This window comes from Fusarium coffeatum (assembly GCF_003316985.1).
Source record: "Fusarium coffeatum strain FIESC_28 chromosome Unknown BRIP53273_contig_56, whole genome shotgun sequence".
NCBI lineage: Eukaryota > Fungi > Ascomycota > Sordariomycetes > Hypocreales > Nectriaceae > Fusarium > Fusarium coffeatum.
In genome coordinates this window covers 52,620-66,960 of record NW_022157853.1, presented here as the reverse complement: position 1 = coordinate 66,960, position 14,341 = coordinate 52,620, and the positions used below count along the sequence as shown (strand labels likewise).

General features: G+C 49.8%; 3 protein-coding genes across 3 annotated transcripts; 2 read left to right on the top strand and 1 right to left on the bottom strand.

Moving 5' to 3' along the window:
• Positions 1 to 917: 917 nt before the first annotated feature.
• FIESC28_02626 (uncharacterized protein) lies at positions 918 to 4,190 on the bottom strand (the record flags this gene model as incomplete). The annotated part of the gene is made up of 1 exon (XM_031156775.1): positions 918 to 4,190. The coding sequence occupies one exon, from the start codon at positions 4,188 to 4,190 to the stop codon at positions 918 to 920; it is 3,273 nt and encodes a 1,090-aa protein (XP_031019167.1).
• A 1,227-nt stretch (positions 4,191 to 5,417) lies between these two features.
• FIESC28_02625 (uncharacterized protein) lies at positions 5,418 to 7,603 on the top strand (the record flags this gene model as incomplete). The annotated part of the gene is made up of 3 exons (XM_031156774.1): positions 5,418 to 5,912; positions 6,074 to 7,504; positions 7,559 to 7,603. The coding sequence occupies 3 exons, from the start codon at positions 5,418 to 5,420 to the stop codon at positions 7,601 to 7,603; spliced, it is 1,971 nt and encodes a 656-aa protein (XP_031019166.1).
• A 4,362-nt stretch (positions 7,604 to 11,965) lies between these two features.
• On the top strand, positions 11,966 to 14,341 carry FIESC28_02624 (uncharacterized protein; the record flags this gene model as incomplete). Its single annotated transcript, XM_031156773.1, has 1 exon — positions 11,966 to 14,341. The coding sequence occupies one exon, from the start codon at positions 11,966 to 11,968 to the stop codon at positions 14,339 to 14,341; it is 2,376 nt and encodes a 791-aa protein (XP_031019165.1).

Sequence of the window (14,341 nt, the reverse complement as noted above, 5' to 3'; positions counted from 1 at the left end):
ACAAGAAGAAGAATAGATATCCCAAGGCGGGGGGAAAGGGCGAGAATTGAGTGACGAGTTGGGATGCGGACGAAGATCGGGTAGTGACGTTGAGATATGAAGTGGGTTCGAGTCGAGCTTGCTAGTTGTGGCTTGAAAGATGAGGGGCTATTGTGGCTGTTGATGTTTGAGTGTTTGAGCAGCGCGTCAGGCGCTTCAGCGTCTAAAGGCCTAAAAGTGGATCGCCACGTCGCTTAAAGTATATGCGATCCACCCCAGTGCAGAAAACTGCAGTTCGTGATTTTCTGCACTTTTTCTTCTCTCTTTCTTCCCTCTTCAACAAGACGCGATACTGAACAACAACAACCAATCACCCACTCTGATTCCCTTTCCCGTAAGTTCCGCAATCTCTTTTTTATCTGCCTTGCAAATCTCATATGATGAGTTCATTGTTTTCAAACCCTCCATAATCTTATAGGAAGAGCCGTCTGAGACTGCCTCTGAAATATGTATCCGCCAGTTAAGCTCCTGACAAGACGCTCTACCTTTGTCCCTGCTGTGCACCGCTTTCGGGTGTGTTTGCACGCGGGGACAATACTGAGCTGGCGGTCGGTGAGCCTGGCGGGTGCGTCGGAGGCGGTGGTGCTTATAAAATGGGTTTCTGATATTTCGAGATGCTTCCACTTTGTTTTTGTCTGAATCATCTTCCATGGCAAATAGCTGACCAACAATAATAGGAATCTACACAATCAATGTTTAGTATTCAGGCCAGGATTCAAGAGCTGTAACCAGTGGTGTCTTTGTCATGATTCGTTCATTTATAAATATTCCTTAGTCTAGATAATTAATGTCCCGTTTTGTCCTTGCGCCTTGCTGTTACACCCGTCGTTACTTGACTCGTGATGAATTGACCATCAATCATATCTTCCATCTTTTTCCTACATGTCGCTGTCACTGTCGTCAACGACGTTTCGCCGCCCGCGCGCTGTTCGGTTTGTCTGAACGTCGTCATCCGATAGCTCGTTTGCTGTTTGGGCTGGCTTATTAAGCATGCGGCCCAGGTCTGGCAAGTCTTCACTCTCTTGCGTTGCTGAGAATGCAGTAGGCACAAAGAATGGTTTTGTGCCGTCATCCTCTGCGCCCCTAACAGTTGGCGATGAAGCAAATGGGGATGTGGCTGTTAGAGACATAGGATCCTTCATGCTTGACACCGGATGGTTGTCAGAAACAACAAAGTCAAGAAGATCTTCGCCTTCGTCAGAACCATCTGTCTCTAACAAATCACTATCACGATCACAATCGTCGCCGACTTCGTCACTATTAAAACCCCCAGTCTTCTGCTTCGTCTTGCGTTTGCCTTTGGCTTTGCTGCCAGACTTAGGTCGCCCACGGCCTTGGGGTAGAGACTCCTCCTCCTCCTCTTCTTCATCCTCTTCATCTTCGTCATCATCTGAGAAGCCTACATCCACCATTGAGCCAAGGGCAAACGTCTGGGGTACCGCACCTGGCGACAACTTCCTTCTCTTTGTTTGAGGTTGCGCCTTTGATGGTGCTTTTCTTGCTTGCTTCTTTTTGCCAGCCGCCGGTGCTTTCACCGATTTCGTTCGTGGCGCTGGTGCATCGCCATCTGGCCCTGATTCTGATTCGGATTCGGATCCAGCAAATGCACGAACGGGTATCTCTAGGTATCTGCTCGTATCTTCGTCTCGGCACGGTAAGACAAGGCTTTCTTGGTCGTTGGCCATCCTATTCCATAGCTTGACAAAGCGCTTGGTACGGGTCCCATGCTTGAGCTTTGCAACCGGTCGCAACTGTCTTTGTAACTCCGGATGCGCTGTCATATCAGGCATGTCCGTTTCCTCAATGATGCTATGATTGAAAGGCAAGTCACGATATGCCCTGTTGAGCTCTTTAAGCTCTTCATCGTCTAGCAGCACCTTGGTGAGGTCGGGTATTATGGCGATATCATCGAGTTCGGGATTGCGCTTGGACTTGGTTGTTTTTACTTTGCCGCCAATTTTCAGCATGCTGGCTACACTCCGGAAACCCGTTTCAACGCCATCGGGCATGTGGAATTTCTTGGGTGGTTTTTTCTTCGTTGCCCGCCGTTTCTTTGGCTCTGGTAACGACTGGTCTTGTGTGTTCTCGATGGGAATGTCGATGTGTCGCATGTCTACTTCGGGGCGAAACTCCCTAGGAACAATTCGTGTGGATAAATCGAATCGAAAGTTGAAACGGCTCCCTTCGCAGATCAAGGCTTGCATCTTCTCGTAGCTGTCTTTAGATCTCGCGAACTGGTCTTCTTCTTTGCCTCGCATGAGAAGCAACACAATCTTTCCCTCTTGCTTTCGGCCAGTTCGTCCCATCCGCTGTAACATTCGGATTGGTGATGCTGAAGAGTCGTAGCATACGATAAGATCAACCTGTCCAATATCCAATCCTTCTTCGCCGATGGAAGTTGCAACAAGCACGTTGAATTCTCCTTCTTTGAATCTGTCAATTGCCTGGATCTGCTGTGCTTGTTTCATGCCTTCTCCCCGCTTGCTGTCAGCTTGTCCAACAAAGACACTAGCTTTGATGAGAGGCTTGTGCTTGTTAAGCATGCGTACGATATCCTCTGCAGAATCTCGATATTCACTGAACACGATCACTCGTGTCGCAGGGTTCGCAGCATTGTCCATAAAGTGATTTAATACGGTATCCGCGAGAGCTGTAAGCTTGGGGTGGCCCACGAAACCGTCCGTGCGAAGCCATTTAGAGATTCTGTCCATCATTTCCTGAAAGTTGGAGTCTTGGACGAGCTGGCGCTTGTATTTAGATCCCTTTTCTCCTTTTCCTTCTTGCTCGCTACGCAAGTCGACAAGGTTGTCATAAAAAGGCCTGATGCCATGGAAGTTGAGCAGTTTAATCGAATGGGCAATGCTTGTGAGAACGCTGAAAACAGCTCGCATCATGTGCTGCACACCCTGGTTGGCGGACCGGCCTCGGGACGCAAACCACTCTTTTTGAGATTGCATCAACCCATATGCTGTAATAGCCATAGGGCTTCGTCCGAACCAAATATTTTGCGAGCTCAACTTGTCCGTCATTGGTTTCAGGGCTTTCGTGAAAAGCTCGCCGATCAGTACCATCTCATCCGATGGGTCAAGCACGACCTGCTCAATGTTCCTTCCGTGGACATATTGACGGATGTCTATGGAGTCTTCTGTACGGATTTCGCAATGTGAAATGCCCAGGTTGTCGATAACTTCTTGCACGGTTTCGATCTTAGATCCAGGCGTAGCGGTTAGTGCCAGTACTCGGAAGCTTTTGGAGAATCTTCGGATGAGTTTTGTAACCTTGGCGTATGCATACTCTCCCACAGCACGGTGTGCCTCGTCAATAACAAGTAACGTTATGGATTTGGGGTCGGCATAGCCATGAGAGATATCGTTCAACAAAGTCTGAGGGGTCATGAAGAAGACTCGACGAGATGCCCACTCGTCAACACGAAGTGCTGGTGCGATTTCGCCTGTTAATAACGTCGTTTCCGACCGAGGAATACCAGCGATGCCATAGCAAGCAGTGACCTGCTGTGCTACAAGAGGCTTCGTTGGGGCGACAAATACAATCTTTGCATTTTTGGTCCACCGGTAAAAGTTGAGCATGACAGTTGCGGCAATGAAGGTTTTTCCAAGACCAGTTGGCAATGCTACCAAGGTGTTGTTGAACAAACTGTTCTTGACGATGCTGAACTGGTAGTCTCGAATCTTGCCTAAATTCGTCGGAAACACCCAAGTCTTCATAGCCTCGTGGTCAACTTCATGGTGAGTTGGTTCTTCCCGAGGAAGGTCTGCACGAAACACTCTTGCAGAGGCAGGTTGCGATGGTCGTGGGCCATCCCCTGACAGAGATCCGCCGAAAAGAGTCGTCTGACGCCAATTACCAGAACTTGTTCTATTAAGCCCTGTCCCCGATCTTGGCCCTGCTGAGGTTACTGCGGGCGCTTTTGAACGCGATTGGTGTTGTTCGGGTGATGAAAATGCATCCGACGGAAGATCTTCCAGTTCTAGAGCCGCCACAGCCGCAGAAGTGTGTTGATTACTGGGTTGTCTCCTGACTGACTGCAAAGGGTTTGCGGTGTTTTTGCCAGTCATGGAAGAAGACACTTGATCTAAAGCTGTCAAGAAATCCTCGTCTGCAATGTCGTCGTCGAACTCGTCGCTGTCCATGACGGCTGTGATGCGGTATTACACCAGCTATTTTCTGTAATTTTATTGCGCGCTGAATCAAAATCTCATATTCTTTGTGACCAGCTGCTCATGGTTAGTTGAGAGACCATTCAAATGGATGTTTGTGAGACTCCTTCCGTGGCGAAGAAAAGCCAGGCACAAGCCGATAGGTAGCGAGGGAAGGCACCCCACGCGTTACCTATCATCTTCAGACCGCGCCCGTAGTACGCGTTATCACGTGATAGAATATCAAGCTTGAGGATGAAAGCTACTGTACGGATACTTCAGGTGACACAAACTCTAGGTACCCTTAGGTTGTCAAGGGACCTAATGTGATTTACTGTGTTTTCTTGGCTCTGTCTGGTCCTACGCCATGTGCTAATAATCCCTTTGCAGGTAGCAAGCTTCTCCTCGAAGCTGAAGTTTATCACGAAGCCATTGTGTAAGTTTGGTATTGTGATTGGGATGATTATCACTCTTAAAGTTACAACAACTTAATTCATTACGAAACAACAAACTGTCCTTGTCGATGTGGCGCCCCAGGCACATATTAGTATAAGGTTTATAAGAAGGAAATATGTAAAGAGGCATCCAAACTCGCATTTTTGTTCAAGTTCTACTTGCCTTTCTCCCACTTCTCTCTGCCACCTCGATCAGACACTAGTCCAGATTGGGTACCGGCTGGCTGCTGCCTTTGTGTCCGTGTTTCATTAACTGGTGGGGCCTTTAGCAAAACGTCACAGCTGCTTTGCGCAGAACTTCTTTACCTTCCTGCATCATCTGCTATTGCCTGTCTGCAACGCAAACTCGTCTGCGCATCGCAACAGGAGGGGATTTCCCAATACTGCCTGCACATTTCAACTCCTACACGCAACTCTTGACACCACCGCCGAATTTACGAAACTGCACCTTCTTTCAGTCGCGGAAATCTCGACCGACCGACCATCGCTCACCTGCTTTGCGGCAGTGTCACAGCAGTGTCAACAACCGTCAAGGCTTGATCGCGCCTACTGCTTTCTCCTCCTTCTATCTATTTGAGAGCAGTCAGTTTCCTCGTTCAAAACAAACCACCACCCACCACCCACCGGTCGAACCTTTGGGCAACTACGAGATCGCTGCACAACCTGCAAAAAACTACTTGCGCTTCTTCTACCATTAAAAAAAAACTACCACAAAAAAACTACCACAAAAAAACACCACTACTCCTCGCTTTCCCCTACCACTGCGATGGCACCTCGAGGTCGTCAGAACACCAGTGGGCGCGAGGCGCGGAATGCCCGTAAGCCTGCCACCACGACCCGGGGCGGAATCCAGAAGCGCAAGGCTGGCCGTGTCGATGGCGATGGTGATATGGACATGGACAGTGCCGGTCGACGTGCTAAGAAGCCTGCCGCTGCCGAGCCTACCACCACTCGGTCTAGCACCCGCACTTCAGCGCGTGGAGGTCCTTCTAAGAATGCTCAAAACGTTCTGAAGCATCTGAGCAATGGCACTGCTGCATCTCTCGCCTCTCGCATTTCGAATGCTTCTTCAGGCAGAACTCCTAAGACTCGATCTCGAGATATGACAGGCTTGACGCTGCTGCGAGTTGGCGGTTTGAAGGACAGTAAAGCAGCCAACAACCCCGATGGAGGTGTCAACGATCTTCTTGCTTTCATGGAGAGAAAAGCCGCATCATTCCGACCAGGTCCAAAGCGCAAAGCCGCAATTAATATTAAGAAGGTATGTTTTGTCATTGACAGGGCTCCAGGTGCGGAATATTCGACTCGACTATGCGAGACTCGGAGAGTTATGTACCGATCAACAAATGATACTTGCTATATAATTATACACCCCCGCACCTCAGCTAACCATAACCGACAACGCCTGCTAACTCGGTGTAGCACCATCCCGTTGGTGACTACGTCTACGTAGGTGCGAGTGAGGAGGACGCCGAGGAGCTGCTTAAGCTCAACACTTTCGTATTTGCTAGCGCACCTTTGGAGGTAATCAAGGTGGACGAAATTCCGGAAAGGGGTAGGGCGATAGAGTCCAAGGAGACTCAAGAGCTTCGCGAAAAACTCCGGGAAATTCTCAGTTCAAGATATATCGGCGATAACAAGCTACTCAACTTGGACGCTCTGGCTTCAGACGCAAACCTCGTCACTCTTGGTATGTTCGAGAGTCGTGAGCGTGCTCTCAAGACATTCAAGGGTTTAATGGCTGTATGCGATAGTCTCTTCAAAACGGCCAAGGAGAAGCAAGATGCGATCGAGAGCATCAGTCTGGCAAACAACAACATTGACGATGTTGCCCAAGTCGAAGTCATTGCCACGACTTTCCCCCATCTCAAGAACCTCGACATGAGTGGCAACCAAGTGGCTTCCATGCAAGCACTGCAGCCTTGGAAGGGAAAGTTCAAGCATCTCGAAACACTGTACATGACAGGCAATCCCATCGAAGCGGCTGATCCAAACTATCCAGCTGCCCTTCTGGAATGGTTCCCTAAATTGCAGAACATCAATGGCAGACAACTTCGCACGCCTCAGCAGATCGCTGAGCAGCAGGCTGCATTGTTGCCTAAGCCTATCCCCCAGAACGGTCCCGATTTCCGAGACGTTGCCGGGATTGGTGAAAAGTTCCTCTTGGGGTTCTTTACTTCTTACGACAATAACCGAGCCGGCCTGGCATCTGAGCTGTACGACGAGGATAGCCGCTTTTCTATTTCTGTCGATACCCGAGCCGCTCCGGATCCCGACGCGGCCCCTCCCATGACCTGGGCAACTTACATCAAGATCTCTCGAAATCTCACTATAATCACACATGACAACGCCCGCATTCAGCGACTCTTCAGGGGTGCCGCCAGCATCCAGGATGTCTGGAAAACGCTCCCTCAGACACGTCACCCCGACATCAAACAAGAACTCAGCAAATACATCATGGATTGCCATCCCTTGCAGGGACTGGTTGATCCCACTGGTCAGAGCACTGGCGGCGTTGATGGCTTGATCATCGCAGTTCATGGTGAATTTGACGAACAAGATCCCGCTACCGGCGTCGCAGGGAAACGCAGTTTCTCACGTACGTTCGTCCTTGGGCCTGGAAGGCCGGGTCAGGAGTTTCGGGTTGTCAGCGACATGCTCTCGCTACGAACATTCAGTCCGCTCCCAAACGTATTCGCGCCTGCCGACCAACACCAGGCTGTCGACCAGCATCAGGCAATGATCGCTGAGCTCTGCAAGCAAACAAACATGACACCTGAATTTTCCAAGATGTGTCTGGAGGGAGTGAACTGGGATTTTGACAAGGCTCTGGTGACGTTTAACGAGAAGAAGGTATGTAGTTTGCCCTCTCGAATGGAAAGCGCAGGTAAACTAACGGTACTCCAGTCAGAACTCCCAGCCAATGCTTTCGCTACAGCAGGTGGACCATAGGTTGGCTACCCCTGTGTGGAGACTCTGAGCTCGGCGATACAAAGCCAGTACGGAAACATGACATACGTTTAACGCATGCATGAGATTCAAGGGATGGCCCAGTCTATCGAAGGATATAGACATCGAGATTCGTTGGCAGCGATGATTTGGAACATTGGAGTTTATGGTTCAAACGTGTACTTGCATTATAGAGGGCCGGACTAAAATCGGGGCCAGTATGTGGCAGCGGGGGGAGTTTGTATATGTTATGATGAAGTGCTATCAAGAATGAAGCAATTGCACTACTAGTACTGTTCAAAATTCGTATATCTTCTTAATGAAGCGATATCTGGCATCAGATTTTCAGGAATATGGCCGCTAGGAGTCCAACAGGTGAAATGACCCAAAAACCATATGCCAGTTCAGACATCTAGTCTATCTTGCCCTGTCGTTCTAACCTTCGAAAACAATTCTTCTGTTATCCACTAACCTAGTACGCAGAGTACATCGCCAATACTCGCCTCGTATGTGCAACGTGACACTACATACGCCGAGAAGTACTAAGATTGCAACGGTTGATGCAAGCATGTGCTTTCTGGATGTATTTCAGATGCTACTTTAAACATTCGAACGCTTATAGAATACAAGCTCCTGTTGATACAGTACACAATACTGGCATCGACTATATGTGATGTGGTCTAGGGTAGGATTGGTGCATCGAAATGTACGCTTCGGGCGCTTATGTGTCTTGGCTACTGGTGACAGTGTTTGGTGAGGTCATATGTAATTAGACTACAGTATCCGTACAGATTCTAACGGTCCTTCTCCTGGATGGTTAATCAGTTGTCGCATGTGGTTGGAGGTTTTGGTAGTGTCGTTGCTCTGATTCCCATTTCTGGATCACGCTCCACTTCGAAGATAGCCGGCGCGTGGTGGAGAACGACGATCTGCTATTTGGTGCAAAGAGTAACCAAAACTAGAATGCCCGCTCAGATACTCTCGAGTCACTCATAACTTCTAGCGCGCGAGAAAATTGTCCGGTCATGGTGCTAAGAGCTGCAGATATCAGCACCAGTTTCATTACATTAGTTGATGTCCGCCATCGAGATGTCAAATCGAGGATGAGGCGGTTACAGCAATTAACGAGCATGCCTCAGAAATAGAAGACACCTCACAAGGATACAAGATACGTAGTATGCTCAAGCGACAACACGAGTTCGCACAGACTTAGACGAACAGCCCGATGGTCTGGGTAGGAGCGGGCCTGTCATCTGGTCTGTTCTGTTGGTTCATTTCAAGACTATCAAGTATAGTGCGTAGTGACCAATGATGCCAGGTACTGGCTGTTAGCGAGCACAACAGACGTAATTGGGTCTGAGACTTATTTAAGATGGATACTCGCCTAGTGACATGCAGTTCCATCCCTTCAGGGTGAGCGAGTGAGGCGAGATCACGATATCACATGGGTTGGCACGAGGCGGGAGAAATGCATCGTCATCGCCGTTGGAAGACGATGAGAATCGACAAGGGACACCAGGAGAGTTTCCCCGCCGAGTCTTCAGCATCCCGCGATAACAATCAACTCGACACAGGAGGCGAGGTGTTCCTAGACTCGTACGCGGCTCATACAAGGTTTTGTTGGAAGCGAATCTCACAGGCGAGAGATCCATGATCCATCTCGTAAATGCTACGGACGGGAAGAGAGTCAAGAAGGGCAGGTAAATCCCCGAGAACACAGCCCAGAGGTCTTGGTTGATTGATAGTGACCGGGGGGTCTTCAGGTATGGCGCGCAACGGTGCGTTTCAAGTCGTAGCTGGTGGATTTAACCACGGACCCCAGTGATTAGTTGCTTCCATGGTTGGTGGGAAAGTGACTCGTGGTTTGTCTGTCTTATTCATGGACGGTGTCCAATCACTGGGCGAATTTCATAATTCAACGTGTACTTTGGGAGTTGGGAGTTGCATTGGGCAGGGAGCGCACTCGAGTTTGCTACTCTCAATTTCACTTCCCTGGCCGAATGGACATGTTATTGACCATTGGATGGACGGTAATAGACAAGAAAAATAAAATAAAATAAAAGCAACGACGGTAATACCCGATTTTGGCACGACGAGACTTCTATTGCATGAGAACCGTAGCAACTATCTATTGTGTTGCGGAGGATATGTATCAAGGAGAAGCAAAGCGAGTTTGGCGACAAGACTACAGACCAGCATCCTGGAAGATCAAGAGTTAATGGCTGTTCTATAGGAACAACTGAGTCTAATGCTACTATGTTGGCCAGTCTAGTCTTGATCTATGTAATTCTACCGATTATTATTCAAACAGTCGTTTATACTGCGTATTATTATGCCTCTTGGTATTTTGCTTTTTTGTTTCTTAATAGCCCCTCGTATCGTGATGAGGGTCCTGTCGCTTGGTATAATCCTTGGAAATAGTCGGGTCCATTGTCAAAACGAGAACTCATGCGTAAAAACTGGACTCTCGTATTTTCTTCTTTTTCATGTCTTCCAAATTACTGTCGTATGCAGGGCGGAGAGCGATATGATAGAATATTGCAAAGTGAGCGGTCTGAGGTATTCCATGCATTGCTGGTAACGTGTTATATGCATGTCTTATGCAAATGATGGAGAATACCATGGCAAAATACCCCATGCCGGTACTGCTAATACACGTTGATTAACATGAAATCCAGATCATGGATTGGAGTAATTGACATCCATTATCCGAGCCGAAACTGACAGTTTCTTACAGCATGAGATTTCCATCGTACTGGGAAAAGCGAGAATTTTCTAGGGAGGATTTAAGCGGTTGCCCCCTATAATATCGGCCGGATCTGTGGGTTCATGGGCCGTGTACCGCTTTTAGAACACCCATGGAGAGTTGACGTCCGAACCCGTCGGGTCCAGCTGCAGCTCCAATCCACCACTGCACTGCGTGCGCCCCTGATTCGAACGCTGGAGTCGCGTTTGCTGCGCTGCAATAATAATTCGCCATTTTTTGTGCCTCAGGGCCCTGGAAAGGACGCTTCATGCCACCAATGGTAAGGTTCCATTGCACTGGTCACCAGGACCCCTGCAGCTGGGCGTCACAAAGCGTTTGGCAAAAGTGCGGTATCTGGCCAATCAGAGACGATAGCCCCTGGACGGGAAGCCCAGCCTTTGGCCGAGTGAAGGGGAGACCCGCCGTACCTGCGTTTGCTGGATTTCGTATGGATCGTCGCTGGCTGCTAGGCACTGCTAGGCTGTCCATTCTGCTCTGGTCTCAACTCCGCCACAGTCAAAGCTCACGATAATCATTGAGAGGGCCATCACTCATCACACTCATCACAGTAAGCTACTGCAGACTGTCGACTCATACACAAATCAGCAGGGTCGAAAAGTGCTCCTAGCTCCTGCCATAATAAATCACTATTGAGCCCTGGCCATATTGTATATGGGCTCGTGTGCTGCGGTGCGGCGTACTCAGTGGTCGCTTGCAGGACCAAGAGTATCAAACCCCTGCTTTTTTTCCTGTCGCGGAGACCTAGACCCTGTCCATTTGGTGGTCTCTGAGACTCCGCCTTTGACCAGGATCCCCCAGTCTTAATCACCCCCTACCAGTTCATGTCATACGTCTCGTCTCCCCAATACTGTCTCGTATCTCTTTTCTCTTGGGTCATCCGCTCTATCATCAATCTCTGCTCTGTTTTGCTTTTACCGCGCTTGTTTCTGCCACACCCATTCCAGGCCTCACAAAACCGTCTGGCACGAGAACGTCGAGGCTCATTGCCAATCGTTGGTTTTTCTCTCCCTTTTACTTATCGCGCGAAAGTACACGCTTGGCTTGCATTCCCTCTGCCTCCCTAGGCTCATATCGAACAAGCCGCACGACAAACACATCGACCCCTCTCGACCCGAACTTCGTCTTTCGCCTCTCTTCGACGACATCGATTTTCACTTCGCGAGGAAAGCCAAAGCAATTTGCTTTACGTCGGTAGCTTTCTTTTTATCACCACTCGCACCCGTGGTGCTGAGCTTTCAGCCACCGTTCCACTCCTTTCGACTCAATTCACTCGTCTTGCTGCATCCGGCCAGCTCCCCAGATCTCGGATTCATCAGATCGTCGCCACACCCGCTAGCCTCAACTCTGTCTGCTTGCGACTAACCTGGCTCGTTCTATATTCGAGACGGCTTCTATTCGATCAACCACGCGTACTCTTTGCTGGACGTGGCTTAGTTCCCTTGGTTTCCATCATCCAAGTTGGAATTCGACTTTCTTTTAGACCACTCACTCTTGGATCTGCGACGCGAAACCACTTCTAACGACTTCATCGAACCCGCCATGCCATCGGAAGCCTATTGATTTATTGATATTGATTTCGTTTCGGACTTTTCGCCACGATGAGTTTGCCTGAGCCGCCGTCCTCCGTGGACAATGGCTGCTCTGTTGTTCATGACAACACCCTCTATGTTTTTACACCCACAGCCTTTATGTCTTTGTCCCTGGAAGAGGATGCAGAATGGAAGGAAATGGAAATGGGACAGCAGGTCACCGGAGGTGTATGTGTTGGTACCGATGCTGAGATGTTTGTTGTTGGAGGCAATGGTGGTCCTGCTGATTACAACGGTCTGCAAAAATTCATCTTTGCAGACAAGAAGTGGGAAACCATTTCCACTGAGAATCAGGCGTTTCGAAACCTCCAGTTCCACGGCGCCGCCTTTATCAAGAACGCGAACCGAATCGTCGTGGCTGGTGGTAACTCAGAAGGCAGAGACACGCCTTCACAGAACACATATTACTTCGACCTTGCTAACCCCGTAAATATCCTGTCAGCCGCTGGCGCACCTCCCGTTGTCAGCCCTGCTGTTATACCATGGTCTGATGATGCTGCCTGCATTCTATGGGACAAGGAAGTCAGAACATTCGCTTCTGACGGCTGGATGAACAATGGTGTCACTCTTATGGAGGCCATCCCTCCTTCCAGCAAAGCTCTTGTTCTAGCGGGAGAGGACGGTTCCAAGAGCCTTTACGTTTTCGACCTTGCAGCAAGCCCCAACAAGGTCCATCGCTATGCTGTTTGGGGAGACAACAACCAAGGTATTCAAGGCGCTGTGGACCAGAACGCCAAGCGTGCCCTTTCCCTGAACGACTGGCCCGAGTATAACTCAACACTGGCCCCTGCGATATCGCGAGCACAAGGACAGTACTCGGTTGCTCAGGATGCCAACGGTAGAGTTGTCTTTGTTGGCGGCAACAACGATGAACCTCTCGCATTCTTCGACATGAAGGAAAACTCCTGGCTTAATGCTGTTGATATTGTGGGTGAGTCCCAGAAGATTCTTTCAGCCGAGTCTTCCACAGCCACAACCAAGACCAAGACCAGCTCCACCAAGACATCCTCATCTGAGTCATCCACAAAGACCAAGACGGCTACCTCAGACGCTTCGTCCACCTTTGCGACATCCACTGCTTCAGCATCAGAAACCGAGAGCCTTCTTGCCTCGGAGACAATCTCCGAGTCCAGCTCTGCTACTGCTACTGATGCTTCGGCCATCGCTGGTGGAAGTAGCGATAGTGACTCTGGCCTCAGCTCCAACGCTATCTTGGGTATTACTCTTGGTACGATCCTTGGTTTCCTTGCCCTGCTTGTTGTCATTCTCCTACTCTTGCGTCGCCACAAGAAGGCTCAGCAACAACCATCCCCTGAGAAGGCCCAGCCTCGAAATGAATTCCCTCCTGACCAAAAGGACCCTATGGGTCTTGGCGGTGCCCCTGTATCACCTTTCCGTAACCACCACTCCAACATGTCACAGGAATCGTTCTCATCTATGACAATCTTGATGGGACATACTGGCAAGAACAACAGCAATGCTACTGCTGCTCCCAGGGAAATGAACAACTTCGCTGATGAGAAGGAAATGGGATTCGGTGCCGCCCCCGCCGCGCCTCGCTTCCCCAACCACATGTCAACCAATTCTCAAGATTCTCGATCTTCCATGGCCATCTTGATGGGCCGTGCTGGCAAGAGCAATGGCAACAACCGTAACTCTGTTGTTGGTGATAACACGCAGTTCAAGTCGACAATCGGCAAGCCAATCTTGCAAGAGGCGCAATATCCAACCGTGCAAGGACAGGATGCCAAGGGAGTTGCTTTTGACCCGACAGTCGCCGAGCCTCGAGCGCGTAACGGGCCTCTCGAAACCCAGGACGGACTCCGAAGAAGCTCAGGCTGGAACCGATACTGGTCTGGCGGCAGTGCTCTTCAGATTCTCGGTTTTGGCGGACCTCCTAAGAGGAACACCGTCAGCTCCGACACTGATTCGCACTACTCAGAGCAACCAGGCTTCCGAAACCCCCGTGTTACACAGGACTCTGCTACCGTGCCCCCTCTTAATTTTGAATTCCGACCTGAGATGAACCGGGTTAACTCCGGAAGCCCCGTCGTCTCAGAGTACAGCAAGAACATTCCTTTCAGGGATGGAGTTGCTGGCAAGATCGAACGACCCATCTCCAAGGCGTCTTCTGGCTACTCTAGCGGCATTCCCGAGAGCGTCAACGAGACCTGGGATCCCGATCGTAAGGATAAGCCATGGGGTACCGACCGAGCGACCAGCAGCATCTATAACCCCAGCTTCTACTTCGGTCAGCCACTCTCACCCAGAGTCCCTCCTCCCCAAACACCCCCAACTGGCGTGAGCAGTCAGCCTCAACTCGCAATGTCGGCACAGTCATCCGACATGAGTTGGTTGAACCTTGGTGACCGGGCTCGCCAGTAA